The 18353-nt window shown below is 34.1% G+C and overlaps 2 protein-coding genes across 4 annotated transcripts in view; both read right to left on the bottom strand.

Moving 5' to 3' along the window:
• LOC121372449 (phospholipase D1-like) overlaps nucleotides 1-4814 on the bottom strand; it is a 110936-nt gene extending 106122 nt beyond the window's left edge. For 2 of the 3 annotated variants that reach the window (XM_041498754.1, XM_041498757.1), the window contains exon 1: nucleotides 4521-4814. In XM_041498754.1, coding sequence (XP_041354688.1) covers nucleotides 4521-4740 — 220 coding nt within the window. In that variant the 5' untranslated portion in view covers nucleotides 4741-4814. The remainder of the gene's footprint in view (nucleotides 1-4520) is intronic. The other variant, XM_041498755.1, reaches the window with a different exon arrangement.
• Nucleotides 4815-14971: 10157 nt separating this feature from the next.
• LOC121372447 (phospholipase D1-like) overlaps nucleotides 14972-18353 on the bottom strand; it is a 64177-nt gene continuing 60795 nt past the window's right edge. Inside the window, exons 23-24 of the mRNA XM_041498752.1 lie at nucleotides 17399-17513; nucleotides 14972-16526 (exon numbers count right to left, since the gene is read on the bottom strand). Of these exons, the coding sequence (XP_041354686.1) occupies nucleotides 16302-16526; nucleotides 17399-17513 (340 nt within the window). The 3' untranslated portion in view covers nucleotides 14972-16301. The remainder of the gene's footprint in view (nucleotides 16527-17398; nucleotides 17514-18353) is intronic.

The raw sequence follows: 18353 nt of genomic DNA, 5'->3' as shown, positions 1-18353 counted from the left end.
GATTCACTTTAATAAAAAGTTTTTTTTTTTTAGATATACGGTAGGTGAAATTAGAAAACAAAATCAATTTGTAATTCTGTTACCGAAAACAAACAAAAAGTTAGATTGTATTGTTCATATATATGTAATCAAGGAATCATCTCATATTCTCTGAGTAAATGTTAATGAACATAATCATACTAGTGTTCGAGATAAAAAAAATTGGCCAGTATCCCAGTTGGATACTAACATCAGGCTTTCAAGCAAGATTTTGTGAAAAATAAGGGCTTTTTTTAGGGCAAAATTCTTAAAAAATAAGGGCTATTTTTATGAATTTTTTGGAATTTTTTGACAAAAATAAGGACTGAAATTCAATAATCAATATAAAAGAAAAAGATTCTGTACTGACCTCCAGGGAGAACATAAATACAAAAGCTAATTACCAATTCAGAAGATCATGCCAATGGTCATTGTCACGGGGATCCTATAATACCCGTAACTGAATGAAACACGATTATCCCAATATCTCTCCTAACTGTATATCTATTAGATCTCTCTGTAACGGGCAGTTATACCCGCGTGTGGCTCGTTATCAGAGATAAGATCTATATATAAAGTATATGTACTATAGCACGTTTAGTTCACTAGAAAACACAACAAAAACACTATACACTTTGGAATCTGTATTACTACTACGCAGACAAATGTACTGCCGCAGTAGTTAATTAACAACAACAAATAATAACAACCCAGAACTGATTACTTAATTAGTTAATCTCTAGGTGTCTAGTTTACACAATATTGTAATCACTTCACCGTGACACAACACCCACACGTGTGATAATTGAAAAACGCTTCCAGGAGAACTTAATTAATAAAGGAATTACAACTCTATTCCTAACTGGTTAATTTTTAATTAACCCTTACTACTCATTCAGTAACGTGTGATAATTGAGAAACGCTTCCATGGGAACTTAATTAATAAAGGAATTACAACTCTATTCCTAACTGGGTAATTTTTAATTAACCCTTAACTACTCATTCAATAACCTTGTAACACAGAATTAATACTGGTACCTATCACAATAAAGACAATAACCTACAGTTTACCTAGGTCCTCTAGGATGACTGGCTAAGCTTTAATAATTATTTAGACAGTGAGCCTACAGTTTACTGCGTCAGATGTCCGGCAGCACCGTCTAAATAATATTGGTATAATACAGTATTAAAATATTTAAAGTCACATCAATCACATCAAGGTTATACACAGAGCAGAAACTATATAATTACCAGTCCGGACAGACAACAATCCCTGGATGCCTTCCAATATGTTTCTCCCTGATATCTCTAAAACCATAGATATTTATTATAAAACACCGAATATCGCCTGGGGGTACATCGCGACCATCCCCCTATCAAGTGATATTTCCACAGCGACCAAGCCGGCATATTTTTCTTAGATCGCCAGACTTGCTGACGCCTAGTCGCTAAAATCACGGTCGTCAAAAACACACTCGCGGAGGTATTACGTAACTACTGCCCACCTGGGCTTAAGTGCATATTGGAAATGCACACGGCCCTCTAAAACAATTAATATCGCCACAGGCGAAAACAAAATTAAGAGCATGTTCCGTCACAGTCATCAACAGCGATATTCAGCATATCAATACAACCAGATTAAAGTAATCTGATATGGTGCAAATCCATGCTGAATATGATGCTGATAACCACCAAGATGTCTTCTGAGAAATACATTAATTCAACATATTCATTATCTGAAAGTATACTAAGGCTAGATTTAATTAATTCCAACACTTATTTTACGTTGCATTTATAAAAAAAATTAAAAATATGAATATTTTGGATTTTCACCAAAAAATTAGGGCTTTTTAGGATTTTGAAGCTTTAATAAGGAATATTAGGGCTGCTGTCAAAAAATAAGGAAAATTAGGAAAATAAGGGCCCACTTGCAAGCCTGTAACATTTCAAAATCTGGTATCCCACCTGAGAATTTAGTATTATATGGTATCATGGTGGGATACTGGGTTCTTGAAGTCTGGTATCCAAAATTAAATTCTGGTATCCCCAGGATATCGGGATACCGTTAATCGTGAACACTGCATACACATTTACTTTCAAATTCATGCATTATTAGTAAAATTATAGCTGTCAACATAATGTAATTCCGTTACTGTAGGTTTGTAATTCCGTTACCGTCTTTGGTATATTTTGTCAAGAAGCACTTTAGTATAAACCTACATAGTACTAAAATGCTGCACTCTTATCCATATAGTCATATACATACGTGATGTACCAATAGGAAGATATACTTCTTTTTTTTTTAATCCACACGGTAATACATGTAGTACTAGTAGTGGCACCAAATGCATCTGAGGTACACCCATAGCAAATATAAGTCATCCATTAACAATATAGAAATTAAGAAAATCTTATCAACTTTAACCAAGCAGTATTATTTAAAAGCTTATGCTGACTAAAAATCTGCAAATTCATGACAAAATAATCAAAACTTACTAATATTATATCGAAATATGAAGTAAAATATGGCCCACCATTATTTTATGTTTTTTTAAATTGCAGGCCAAAAGAAATATGGACAGCACATGGTGTATGTAGGGTTTGGGACAGTGTGTGGAAAATTAGGACCTTTGAGATATATTTTAGAGCATTATAAATAAGGATGGGACGATTATTTGATATTACCGAAAACCACAGTTTTAGGCCCATGGTTCGGTGCACCGTTTCACAATTTGCAAACTGCAGGAAATTTCGATTTTTCATTAAAAAAATTTTAAAATGATACATGTATAAATGTTTCTGCACCTTGCTGGTAATCCCAATGACCTGAAAAATATTTTGGCCAGTCACAGTATTTGATTCCCTTAAACCTGACATGTTTGCATGGGAGATAGACTTGTGAAAGGTGATGTTCAGATCCTGCCTGGGACCATAAAACTTGTAACCTCCCAAAATAGGGAGGGACTGACCTCAGTGATTAATCCGCCGAGAGAATAAACATTTTAAGTACATGTATATTTCATCCCAGTCGTCAAAATTAAAAAAAGTAAACATGTGTTAACTTCAAGAATTATAAAATGGTGACCAATATTTCAGTCATATTAAAACGATTCAACATCGCTAATTTCTGTAAGTTTTTATCGGGATGAAATCGTCCGCTGATCCTGAATTTTGTTCTAATGTAAATTCAGAGCGGTAATTCCGTTACCGAACTGTGTAATTCCGTTACCAGCATTCAGTGTTGTACAACAAAATTATGAAAAGATAATTTGTAATATAATTTCTATTTTGTTAATCACAAGTCATTAGGTCATCATTTCATCATGAAGATAAATAATTCTTTCATCATACTTCAGAGTTTGTCGATGTTTTACGGTGCCCGTAAAAATGGTGTCCGTTTTGCGTAATTCCATTACCAGACTTTAATTAAGTACCCATGCACTACACCTTGCAGTAGAGAGTCTCACTTCTGCCCTTAACAAGCACTAGCGTATTACATAGTTATATCATTATGATAATTTTTCTTATGTGAATTAGCTGAGTTTAATGACTGAAATATCTCTCCAACTCTGTTACCGTGGAATTGCCCTTTAGTTTTATTAGTTAATCAGAAAGTGGTCGAATACTGGGTCAGCTGGTCGAATACAGCATACTATTCCTTGCGGCACTCAAACCTACTCTAGTCGGCATATACCGCATGAACAAAAATTGGGTCTATTCAATGAATAGCATTGCCAGTAGGGGCCTAAGCATTTACGAAGAATTTTTTTTATTCGCAAATGCCAATAAAACGAACATGTTATAATCCTTTCTTTCTTAAGTGGTCGAATACTGGGGTCGTTGCCATACCCCATTTTTTTGTAAATAATTTCTGTTTGGTTTGACGTAAGACGAATGGTAAAAGTGTTTTGGAAATAACAAAAAATACTATTTTTGTGTTAAATTTAGAAAACAATCTACTCAGATATAAATAAGTTTATAACTTGTAGTAAATTCCATAGTATGAAAAAAAAGTCAGTCTAAATTTGACATTGACCTTTAAAATCGTGGCCCTGAAGTAAAAACATGCCAATTTGGGGTTTTTTAAATGATATTTAAAATATCACATTTTGTTACGTGACAAAATGTACACATCTCTAAAATGAGCCACGTCTTGTAGGCCTATCCTCAAAACACTTCCAAAAGCAGACACCGACATCAGACGCCGCGTTCACAAAATTGATCATGTGACCGAATCAACTCCAAAATGGCCGCGACGTCATACTTTTTACGCGACGTTATTGACAGCTCTTTTGAAAATCGTCATTTGTGTGGTATTAACCGAATTAATAAATAATTATAGATGTTGGAAAGACTGTAAAACCCTGTGCTTGTACATGTATTTAGTATCACTGTATTTCATTGGGACTCTAATATTTGTGTTGAAAAGTGGCTCATTTTAGATGCAATGCAGAGTGACGTCAAACTTTGTCATTGCTACCTAACAAAAGATTTCCCCTTACCAATAATGCTACCTGGAGTTGTTGGAGGGTGTGGTTGGGCACCTCCGTCCAGATGATCAGCGGGGGTTTCTGGGATTGAAGATAATTCGTGAATTTCGTCGAAGTCGTAGTCCTCCTCAGACTCGAACGATTCCCATTCTATATCTGAAAAAATCTTCAAAAAGTGATCAGTTGTGTCAGCTGTTCCGAGTTCGTCTCGATTATGGTCTTTGTGGTCCATTCTAACGACTGGACAGACATGTTACGCGCCAAACAACAAGAAAAACAAGTTTGAAAAACTTCCACCGATCTCAACGTCTTCCATTTTTTATTTCTTCTCCAAAATAAAAATCACGTGACAACTTTGTTTCCTGTTCAGTGGCGGCAGGTTTCGAACCCCAAACCTCTGCACACACGCCTGTCAAAATTAATATTCTGCTCTTTGCCAGAGACTCTTTTAAAAAAAAATTAGTATTTATTTCCTGACAAACCAAACAAAAAAAAAACAAAAAACAAATCTAATCAGTGCATGGGCGGATCCAAGGGGGGGGGGGGGACCAGGGGGACGCGTCCCCCCAATTTTTTTTTCAAGTGCCTTCAAAATGTCCAAGTGCCCTTTTTGTTTGTAGAATTTTTTTTTTTTTAAGTAAACAATATTTATATTGTAGATAAATGAAATCAAGATTTTCGTGTACATGCGCAAGCTTGCAGATATGTGTCTGTGTTATTGAGTCTCAATGGGGCCCAATTGAGGTTCTAACGCGAGTGACGCCAATTTACTTCATTATTGCTAGTATATTATGACGTAGAACTGTAGGAATTCATATTAATTGTAAATATCAAAACTTGTAGTAAGGTGCCCTTTTGACGAGTCAATGTGCCCTTCTTTTTTGGTCCCCCCCTAAAAATATTTCCTGGATCCGCCCATGCAGTGGTCAAATAGTCCCCGACATGCTAGGGAAAGGAAACGGGGGGAAGGAGGGATTTGACAGCACCCCCACACAACCAATTAAACTAAAAAACACACCAAATATTAAATTTTATAAAATCACACATACATGTCATAATGCTTTTAGAAATGATTTACATCATAAAATAATAAAACAAGAATCACATTTTTCTTTTTTGATTAATAATGAAAAATTCATATTTCTTACACACAACAATATTCCGGAATTATGCCCTATCATTTGCAATTTTGTAAAGAGATGCTTTAAGTTGCGTGAAAGCATATGAGTTGGAAGTAATTTCAAATTGTTTGCATTTCACATCTGTATAAACTAATGGAGAATGTACGAGGGTGTGTGGATCGTGAAAAATAATTCACGAACGCCATAGTTGATGGTTTTTTATGGCTCTACACTTCTGACAATATTTGCTTTTACCTAAATATTAATATCACTAGTAATAAGGCTTAAATTACATATGTATTTGTTGATTCAGATGTTTGTTCATGTAATTAATGTATATTTATGTTACTGTTACTGCAGATAAATATATATTATAGTTATTTTTGCTCTGCCCATATTCGGGTGTTATGCAAATAAATTATTCTTATTCTTAATGTGGGTTGGCCGCTCCCCCCCCCCCCCCCCCCCAAAAAAAAAAAAAAAAAAAAAAAAATATAATAATAATACAGTAATAATAAGAATAATCATCATGGATTATAGTGGAATTAAGTGAATAAACAAAATCTAGCTGTGATAATCCGAATTTCAAAATTAATACATTTCAATTAAAAAAAGGACATTAAATTTGATGCCAAATTCTTTAAACTTCATCTATTTCTAGACAAGTTCTTATTAATAAATATTATGTAGAATATATGTACCATATATAAATATATACTTTTACTGACATACGTAAATATTTCTTTTGTCCGTTGCCCCATAGGCCTCAGGTATAAAAGTGATAATTATCCCCCCCCCCCCCACACCCCACCTCCCCATTAAAATCATGGTCATGCCAATTTGCCTCCTTGAAATGGATTTCCTAGTATGAACACAGATTGTAACACACTTTGAAACACATGTTATTTATGATTACTTATTTGATACAAGACAAACAAGAACAACCACATATACCATTAAAAATATTTTATTTGTCTTGGCGATGGATTAAAAACCCACACAAGATTTAAGTCCCATATGCAAAATAAAATCACAAACCCAAATATATAAGATATAATAAACTCACTATGAGTTTTCAAGGCAATGGGAAAGATGACAATGTATAATGTAATCTCTTTATTACAAATACGCTTTTGTAGTTATAGTAAGGGTTGTTCCTGAATTGAGTCATGGGGGTGGGGGTGGGGAAGAGGGAATTTGTTTTATATTATTGCAAAAAATAAAATGTTACTTAAACACATACATGTAAAAGATATTTTTTTAATATTCCGTTACTATCATATATCATGTTTACATGCATTCCTTTTTTAAAATGTTTTTTCTGAGGAGCATAATCAGACAGCCCATAAATGAAAAAAACACTTTGCTAGACCTATCCTGCACAATTTTCTGGAGTCCAATGTGTGTACATTGTAAAGACATGATGTCAAGGAATCATAACCTGAACACTGATTGGAGGATAATTTAATAAGTGTTGTTTTGTTGTTTGTTTGGGTTTTTTTTTTTTTTTTTTTTTTTTTTTTTTAAATAATTCCTGTATGCAAGTGGGAAATACACTTTGAAGAGACACAAAGTAATTAGTGTTTCACCCCTCAATGCAATCAATTCTAGAAGAACGCTGATAAACATAAAATGAGTTACTCACATAGTGTTAAACTTTGAGCAATTTGATGAAGGAATATGATAAAGTGGATAGACTAGCTATCTAATGTATCACAATAACAAAGCCAAACTAAAATCGTTGTACACTAAACTTAAGCTCTTGACCAATCAAATCACCGTGTATACATCGTTGTTATAGATTATACTGTAAGGATCCACAATAAAAAGACTCTTATAAAAGTGATTTATAAAGGCTGTGTTTGTTAAATGCAATTTTTAAGCTTCAGGTTAGTTAGAACGAGGTATACTGTACATAAATGCTACCACAGACATACCTAGCCAAAATCAAGCCAAGTAAAGAGAGAGTAAACAAAACCCCACAAAAACAATACCCCCATCCTAAGAATTATGTGTAATTAAATGTCATGCCTACTGTAAATGTGCTATCTCAATCCTTGTTTAAAAAAACCCTTTAAAACCCCCCTCCCCCCAATTTTTTTTCTTTAAATCTCAAAACAAAATTCAAGTAAAATTATTTATTTTAATGTAATTATATATATATATATATATATATATATATATATATATATTTATTTATTTATTAAAACATACATTCAGATGAACATTCATAGATGTAACTGAAAACCAAGTTTAATAATCTAAGACTTATAGTTTGTGAGAAAATTAGCTAAATGTGAAACTTGATGCCATTGTCATCAAGAAAGAAAAACCTCTATATCACATGTTTACTTTTAAAGGTGAGATCAAATTAACATAGTAACATAAAATCTTCTTCAGCTTAACAAAAAGATACTTACAAAATATTTTCCTGACCCCTCCCTGCCCCCAGTCCCGATTAGGTATGATTCTGTTTAACGATATGATAGGTAAAACAATGGATACATAATTTTGCCATTTGTTCGTCACACTTTTAAAATGGATCAACTTGAGTAAAACAAATTTCTTCTACATGAATCATGGGTAACACATACTGGTAGTTGTTATGGTATTTATATAGGACATAAATCTAAAATAAAATTTTGCTATAAAATTAAAATCTGTGCTAATTTTAATTCCACGGGGAAAGAAGTTACAAAAAAGAGCTAAAAGTCAGTCATGTATTGACTTTTTCGAACATTTATTAATGGACACTGTTGAATCAACAATTACTAAAAATATGCAAGTTATTTAAAGGCAGAGTTGTACGATCACATGCCGTCAAGTGTACACTGTGTGTATATATCCATTCCTCCTCTGCCAACACTCACTATTGTGCGGTTCACAGATACACAGAGAAACGCATCGACCCATGGATATGGCAAAAATTGTCAATTGTTATTTTCAAACAAGGTGTTCACACATCCAGATAACATACGGATATGACATTCAGATATGAACAAAATTATTCCAATTGCCTATGCAGTGAATGAAACCGTATCATTACACCAAACCAGAGCCAGAAATTGACAAAACCAAGCTCCAGCCAAAATGACGTGCATGGTATTAAATCATTATGTAAGTTGGAAAATGTAAGTTGGCTATTTCCATAAGTTTTGAGTATCAACGATTACAGTAAAGTCATTTTAAAAGGAAAAGAAAATGAGAAAGTTAAATTATTTTAAAACTATTATTATAAAATTTCATAATATGTAGAGTATTATAAAATATAAATTAGTTATTTCATTTCATATATACAGATATTTGCATATACAGACAATTCTTGTTCTGAATGCTTAAAAATTTATATAATTTAATGTAATTTGCATATATGATTCACAACAATCACAACAGCTGCACTAGATTAAATCAATTTCAAAGTACCTCTTAATAAAATCTACCAAACAAGATGTCAAAATTATTTTTAACATTCATATTTAAATTCAAACACCAGATATAAAGAAATACTAGCAAATTCTATCTCATTAAAAACAAGTACAGAACAAAAACAAAATGTGTTCCATGATAAATTAGATTAATACTTCAAATTATCACTGTAACAGTAGACATTTGGGGAAAAAATAATAATAAAAACTACCCACACATTAAAAACTTATATACACTTATTAACTGTTCTATTTACTAATAAAATAGTTTAATTTTGACTGTCAACTCAAAACAACATAATATACAATCCCACCCAACATACATGCACAAATCTAATTAAATGATTATTACATATGTGAAAACATAACATAAGCTAAATTCAAAAGTTGATGATGTCATCTCTGCCACCAATAACCGGAAACCTGTGAGTCTCCTTACAGCTTTGTTCAAATAAGATTAAAATGGAATACATTGTATATTTGTGACCATCAATAATAAGTGTTAAGTCCACTCATTGTAACTCTTCCAGAACCTCTGACCCTGTTTACGTTGTAAGTGGCAGGGCCACACTACTCTAACATAAAGGGGTGGGGTGGGGGTTAAAAAAAGTAAGACTCGATAATACAGTCTTCCCCAGCTAGACTGCAAGGCCATTTTTTCTTATTTATCTGGCTCCCCTACCCCAACTCTCACCCCCTAGGTATAACACTGAGTAATACTTATTTATTCATGTTCAATGTATATGACCTAACACTTTCAGTTTCAGTGAAATTAAACTAAAAAGTGATGTCGACATAAATATAAAACAATATTGATACCCTCATTTTTGGAGAAGACAAGTACATGCACGTCTAAATGACAATATGAGATCAAAAGTATTGCCCAGCAAAATATTAAATATCTTAAGAAATAAAACTCACACTTTAAGTAATTAAACAACACAATCATATGGCTGATATAGCAAACACAACTAATATGATACATGACCAACACAATTAAACTGCATAATATTAAATCTGTTTAAAACATCCCAACAAATTTATACAGTCACTCCATTTCAAACTGCCTGATTAAATATATCAAGTGAATGAAATAATAACAATATAAGGATTAAATCATAATTACATTATAACAAATACTATACAGTATATTAATTAATAAAATCAAACATATTGATTATTCCAACAAACCCGAATACATTAATATGATGATGATGGTGACTGATGAAACTTGGCGATGGCCAATAAGATACTCTCAAATTATAGATCAAAGAAATGTTTAAAATAGGACTCTTAAAACAAAGTTTGTATAAAATATATACATTAAAAAAAAAGAGAAAAAAAGTAAGTATACTTTACACAAATCCTTTTGTTTCTTTCTTTCAAAAATATTAATTTTTGTTCATATTTTAAATTGCATAGATATATCATTTGCGTTCTTTTATGTATGTATTATGGAGAAGAGCTAGAAAGTTGAAACACTTGTGCCTAATCCATTTGTTTGTCAAAAGCAATAACGTTTCAATCTATTCATGAATAGGTATTGCCATGACTGCTAAAATATTCCTTTTACTTTATGATGTACAGGTAAAATGTTTATAATATTTGCAGTACTTTTATTTCGATGTATAATTATGCAGTTTAATCACAAGCTGGTATGTATTGCTATATACCTATATATGTGTGTATAATTATGCAGTTTAATCACAAGCTGGTGTGTATTGCTATGTAACTGTATATGTGTGTATAATTATGCAGTTTAATCACAAGCTGGTGTGTATTGCTATGTAACTATATATGTGTGTATAATTATGCAGTTTAATCACAAGCTGGTGTGTATTGCTATGTACCTATACATGTGTGTATAATTATGCAGTTTAATCACAAGCTGGTGTGTATTGCTATATACCTATATATGTGTGTATAATTATGCAGTTTAATCACAAGCTGGTGTGTATTGCTATGTAACTGTATATGTGTGTATAATTATGCAGTTTAATCACAAGCTGGTGTGTATTGCTATGTAACTATATGTGTGTGTATAATTATGCAGTTTAATCACAAGCTGGTGTGTATTGCTATATACCTATATGTGTGTGCATAATTATGCAGTTTAATCTAAAGCTGGTGTGTACTGCTATATAATTATATGTGTGTATAATTATGCAGTTTAATCTAAAGCTGGTGTGTATTGCTATATAACTATATATGTGTATAATTATGCAGTTTAATCTAAAGCTGCTGTGTATTGCTATATAACAATATTTGTATAATTATGCCATTTAATCTAAAGCTGTGTATTGCTATAAAACTATATATGTGTGTATATTTATGCCGTTTAATCTAAAGCTGTGTATTGTGATATATCTGTATATATGTGTGTATAATTATGCCGTTTAATCTAAAGCTGTGTATTGTGATATAACTGTATACATGTCTGTATAATTATGCAGTTTAATCACAAGCTGGTGTGTATTGCTATATAACTATATATGTGTGTATAATTATTTTTGTGTATTAAGTCAAGAGGATACATAAAAATATATTTGGAGAAATATTTATTTTTTACAAAGATGGATACAAAGACTAAATTAAAGACATTTCAAGTAAGTTGAATGAATACAAAGACCATTTAAAAGAAATTCCTGAAGTTTTAGAGAAATCTTGAAAAACCTGGATTCCATAAATCTCTTATGTGCATATCTATAGGAAGGCAAGCCACTCCCTAGGAGATCATTTACCGGAGATTTCATATCACAAAGGAATGTCACAAAGAGCACAGCCACTCCCAGACTAGTTTACTAAATCAAAACTATTTCAGAGATTTCAACAGTTTTGATAGTTTTTTCCAGAATGCCTACTTGTGTTTCTTCAATAGTCGTTTCATTCTTTGCATAATTGATTTGCTTATTTTACAGCTATTGAAAGTGATGACATTGACATGTGATACAAAAATCTCAGATTTCAGAACATCTTGAAATCTTTGGGAAAACATGTTCCGTAAGATTTGAAATGCAATGACCAACCACCATTTTGCCAAATGCCCATCTGACTCTGCATTGTGCAGAGCTATGGCCTAGATCACACATTACAGTTTTGTCTTTCAGATTTAGAAAAGGAAATGCCAATCCTACCGAGAAAGTTCTGTCCAAAAATAATCCAAGATGAAGGAGATCAACAAATGAAATGTCAGACAGTGATATATACTTTTGAAACTGAGATCAAGATAATGAAGAATACTAGCACCAGGTTTGTGAAGAATATCTCAAGACAGATGCTGCAATGTAGGGATATATTAAACAAACAAACAACGATGTAGAGTAGTGAAGAATATCTCAAGACAGATGCTGCAATGTAGGGATATATTAAATAAACAAACGACGACGTAGAGTAGTGAAGAATATCTCAAGACAGATGCTGCAATGTAGGGATATATTAAATAAACAAACGACGATGTAGAGTAGTGAAGAATATCTCAAGACAGATGCTGCAATGTAGGGATATATTAAATAAACAAACGACGATGTAGAGTAGTGAAGAATATCTCAAGACAGATGCTGCAATGTAGGGATATATTAAATAAACAAACGACGATGTAGAGTAGTGAAGAATATCTCAAGACAGATGCTGCAATGTAGGAATATATTAAATAAACAAACGACGACGTAGAGTAGTGAAGAATATCTCAAGACAGATGCTGCAATGTAGGGATATATTAAATAAATAACGAGGTAAAGTAGTTACTAGCTTCACAATGAGAACAAGAATGTAAAGTACAGGAAATGAGATCGATTCAAAAGTATGGCTTGACACCTTCACTGACAAACTACACGGTAATATACTTCAAGTCAAAGAAGAAGAAAATCAATGGCAGCACAGAAGTATTTTCATTGAGACCCCCCCCCCCCCCCCCCCCCCCCCCCCCCCCACCCTCTGAAACCAAAGGTTGGCAGAATGACTATGAGAATCTGTTATTCCAGACAACAGATTATTACCCCATTCAGGCATTAGTGACGACTCCAAACAGCAAGCTGTGGATACACCGACCATACAGTGAGGAATATAAATGCTTGGATTGGTGCAAATGATACTGGCTTGTGACTTTATAAAAACCACGTTCATAGCTCAATGAACCTTAATTTAGCACCATTTTGGGACTATAAACACAAATCCTTCAGGAATTTCCCTGATATTCTAATCAGACATCAAACAAAGATCATCAGCATACAGTGTTAGAGCCAGACAACAAAATGTCAGACATTTCTACTCATTTTAATTTAGACACATTATTTTCATCTTTGTTTTAGGACAATGAAATGGAATTTGATGAGGAATGTGATCAACTATTGTCATAAGTTGTTGATGAAATGGAGCAGAATAGTTCAGTGTTCAAAACAAAGAAAATGTGGTTTTCAACGTTTTGCAAAACAAACAGAACTGGAAATGGATGCAAAATTCAATCTATAAAAACAAGACCGAGTCTTCAAGCCCCACCATGGTGCAGGGGTGTAAAATTCGGTATCCGTAAAATTCTGTGATATTTGTATTTGTATTTTTGCACAGTTCTTTACACTGTTTTTGTTTAAATCTTGAATTTTTATATTGATGTTGATCATCACTTTATTTATTTGCATTACCATAGTTTGACACCCAATAGCCGATGTATTCATTCAAGCCCCACCAAGACCTCATTGATCTGCTCAGCTAACGGACGAGACCGCCATATCCAGGCTGCTGCTGACTGAAAGCAAACCAGACAGAGACTGTGCTGTACAATCCTCAGTGTGCGACTGTGGTAATGGAGACCAGACACCCAAACATGTTTGGCCATCCTGTTCACCACTCAGAGCAACTGGAGCAACTCTGGGCAACAATTCCAGAAGTTAGTAACACATCCTGATTCCTGGCATCAGCTGGATGACGACTTTGACAATCATAAAATGCAGAGAGCAAGAAGGAAAACAAAGAGAAAAGACAATTATCATCTACTAAAAGACAATTATCATCTACTAAAAGACAATCTACTAAAAGACAATTATCATCTACTAAAAGACAATCTACTAAAAGACAATTATCATCTACTATAAGACAATTATCATCTACTATAAGACAATTATCATCTACTATAAGACAATTATCATCTACTAAAAGACAATTATCATCTACTAAAAGAATATGTAATTATACTCTATGTGAAAAACCTATAACATTTTAAAAATATGTAGTGATGTTGTGTGGGAAAAAACTTACATTTTAAAAATATGCAATGATGCGGGTGTGTAAAAAGCATACAACATTTTAACTATATGTAGTGATGCGGTGTGTAAAAAGCATACAACATTTTAACTATATGTAGTGATGCGGTGTGTAAAAAGCATACAGCATTTTAACTATATGTAGTGATGCGGTGTGTAAAAAGCATACAGCATTTTAACTATATGTAGTGATGCGGTGTGTAAAAAGCATACAGCATTTTAACTATATGTAGTGATGCGGGTGTGTAAAAAGCATACAGCATTTTAACTATATGTAGTGATGCGGTGTGTAAAAAGCATACAGCATTTTAACTATATGTAATGATGCGGGTGTGTAAAAAGCATACAACATTTTAACTATATGTAGTGATGCGGGTGTACCGGCCTCGGTGGCGTCGTGGCAGGCCATCGGTCTACAGGCTGGTAGGTACTGGGTTCGGATCCCAGTCGAGGCATGGGATTTTTAATCCAGATACCGACTCCAAACCCTGAGTGAGTGCTCCGCAAGGCTCAATGGGTAGGTGTAAACCACTTGCACCGACCAGTGATCCATAACTGGTTCAACAAAGGCCATGGTTTGTGCTATCCTGTCTGTGGGAAGCGCAAATAAAAGATCCCTTGCTGCTAATCGGAAGAGTAGCCCATGTAGTGGCGACAGCGGGTTTCCTCTCAAAATCTGTGTGGTCCTTAACCATATGTCTGACGCCATATAACCGTAAATAAAATGTGTTGAGTGCGTCGTTAAATAAAACATTTCTTTCTTTCTTTCTTTTGATGTGGGTGTGTAAAAAGCATACAACATTTTAACTATATGTAGTGATGCATAAAAAGCATACAACATTTTAACAATATGTATTGATGTGGTGCGTATAAAACATACATTTTAACACAATCAGTCAAACAAAATTACATTACAGTTTGTTATCTTGTTTGTAGGACTTAGAACAATTATATTTTTATAAAGTCAGTAAAATGTCAGTCTGTCTGTCAGGTTTACTGTTACACAGCAGTAATCACTGATCTCCATTACAAGGGGGAAATATTAGAGTCCAGTTATTGCTTAAATCCCCAAGACTCTCTCCCAAACCTACTGTAATGTCTATTTTAAAGCATGTCAGGCTGAATACAACATACAATGTACTTACGATACATTTACAGACTAGATACGTGTATGCAAACCTACTGATCACAGTCGGGTAACTCATCCCTGCTTTCAGGAATGTAAACATTATGTTATTAGAGAATATCACATCTGGTGAAGTCACTTTATAAATACTGATGCTTTGTATTATTTAGTGTTATTGATCAATAATCCTCAAAAAAAGGTTTCAAAATAAAATATGATCTTGTTTATGTTTTTGTTAACTAACAAGTGTTTCAAATTTAATTATGAGGATTGTCCATGATTTCTTTGTAGATTCAGTTTTCTCCTGCTTGGTTTGTTTGTTGAGACATCAATGAATGTAAAACAAATAATGGACAATCATTATAATGAAATGAACACCATTATTAGCGAGTTAAAGCTGCAATCATTATAATGAAATGAACACCATTATTAGCGAGTTAAAACTGTAATCTGACCTCTACTTCTTAAGCACAATAGAAATACAAGTACAGTGTTATTAAACGTTAGTGTGTCGTTGTCGTGATGTTAATGTGTACACTTTGTTAAAGCCTTGAGGCTAGAATAACACTTTACAAGAGGCTAATCTGCCGGTCCATTCCTACTTGCAGATCTCCACTACTGGAAATCAAGTTGGCCATGACATTTCATGTCAGATGATCTTTTGTCACCAAATGTGTTCTTCAAGGATGTTTTTTCTAAACTGCCAGTGTCATTTAAAAAAGTAAGACCCATTACCTGATAATTTAAAGATTAAAATAGTCTGTTAAAATGTCATGGCATAAAAATATGGGACATATTTTAAATGATCCAAACACAAAATGTTTGTCTTGAAAGACATAATATCACAAACATCAGCATCAAATATGTCATGTCCATATGTATGATGGTAACATTGCTTCTTTTTCACCAAGTTTTGGAGCTAGATTTTCGTCCTTCAAAAAATGAAGAGGCAGCAACACGATGTTACCGACGATCTTGCTGAGGCATTCCCGAGCCTGCCTCATGTCTGTATTGACCAGAGCGTTCTCGGCTTGGTACTGCTTGAGATCAGAGTACTTGTGTACGCAGTCACACGGAATACAGTGGAAAACCTGCAACACAAAGGATATAAAATAATAATAAAAAGACTTACACGGGCCCAGTGAAACTCATTTCATTAATCTGCTTGCCTTTATCTTAGTTGCCTGATGCATGGTCGGTCTAGGATTGATGCTTGTCGGTGGTACATTGGGCAATTTCAAGTTCCAGCCAGCACACCACGACTGGTATAGCAAAGGCTATGGTATGTGTTATCCTGTCTGTGGGATGAAGCATATAAACGATCCCTTGCTACTAATGACAAAATGTATCAGAATTCCTCTCTAACACTTTGTCAAAATTACCAAATATCTGACATCCAATGGCCGATCATTAATAAATAAATGTTCTCTAGTGGTGTCATTAAACAAAACAAACAAATAACAAACAAACCCTAGTTTCAACCAGAGAAAATGGACATCAAATTTTTAAGTAGGCAGCTAAATCTCCCGCATTCAAATGTATAAATGTGACCATGAAACGTAAGTGACAGTAGTAGCTACCAGAAATCACAGCCTACTGATGAACATTCTGTGATCATGTTGAGATGTGTATTATGGTTATGTTGCAACAAATGGCAACATTAATATGCAAATTAAAATGACTTGGATAAAGAATCAATGAATCGATGCATGGTTTTAGATAGCAGGTAGCTGAGATCTTCCATCATAAAACAAGGACAAGAAGTGTGTCCGGTATTGGTAATATATGGAATCTTCAAAACTTTTACAGAATTTTCATCTCCCAGAGTCTTTATTTTCAAAAGAATACTTTCTTCAGAAAATAAAGTAACAACAAAAGAATGGGACAAAGTTTTAGATGGTGTAATTTTCATGTTGATATGTTACACTGAACAGCAAAAACTCAATTGCTAAGCTGTACATACTTTGTCAAACATTGTGGTGTTGGTTGCTGCCTGTTTGATCCACACGTCTTTGTAGAAATCATCACACACGATGTCAGTTATATTGACATGATCATCCCGTAATCCAAGGTGTTCCCTGACAAAACAAAAGAGCAAATCAAAAGTGGGATAAATATGCACACATAATTCTGGTGTCAGTGGTTTAGTGGTCGAGATACTGGTGTCAGTGGTTTAGTCATCAAGACACTGGTGTCAGCGGTTTAGTCATCAAGACACTGGTGTCAGCGGTTTAGTGGTCGAGACACTGGTGTCAGTGGTTTAGTCATCAAGACACTGGTGTCAGCGGTTTAGTCATCAAGACACTGGTGTCAGTCGTTTAGTCATCAAGACACTGGTGTCAGCGGTTTAGTCATCAAGACACTGGTGTCAGTGGTTTAGTCATCAAGACACTGGTGTCAGTGGTTTAGTCATCAAGACACTGGTGTCAGCGGTTTAGTCATCAAGACACTGGTGTCAGCGGTTTAGTCTGACACTGGTGTCAGTGGTTTAGTCATCAAGACACTGGTGTCAGCGGTTTAGTCATCAAGACACTGGTGTCAGTGGTTTAGTCATCAAGACACTGGTGTCAGCGGTTTAGTCATCAAGACACTGGTGTCAGTCGTTTAGTCATCAAGACACTGGTGTCAGTCGTTTAGTCATCAAGACACTGGTGTCAGTGGTTTAGTCATCAAGACACTGGTGTCAGCGGTTTAGTCATCAAGACACTGGTGTCAGCGGTTTAGTCATCAAGACACTGGTGTCAGTGGTTTAGTCATCAAGACACTGGTGTCAGCGGTTTAGTCATCAAGACACTGGTGTCAGCGGTTTAGTCATCAAGACACTGGTGTCAGCGGTTTAGTCATCAAGACACTGGTGTCAGCGGTTTAGTCTGACACTGGTGTCAGTGGTTTAGTCATCAAGACACTGGTGTCAGCGG

Source organism: Gigantopelta aegis, chromosome 4 (assembly GCF_016097555.1).
Source record: "Gigantopelta aegis isolate Gae_Host chromosome 4, Gae_host_genome, whole genome shotgun sequence".
NCBI lineage: Eukaryota > Metazoa > Mollusca > Gastropoda > Neomphalida > Peltospiridae > Gigantopelta > Gigantopelta aegis.
The sequence above is the reverse complement of the archived record's forward strand: the minus strand, read 5'-3'. Positions and strand labels throughout refer to the sequence as shown.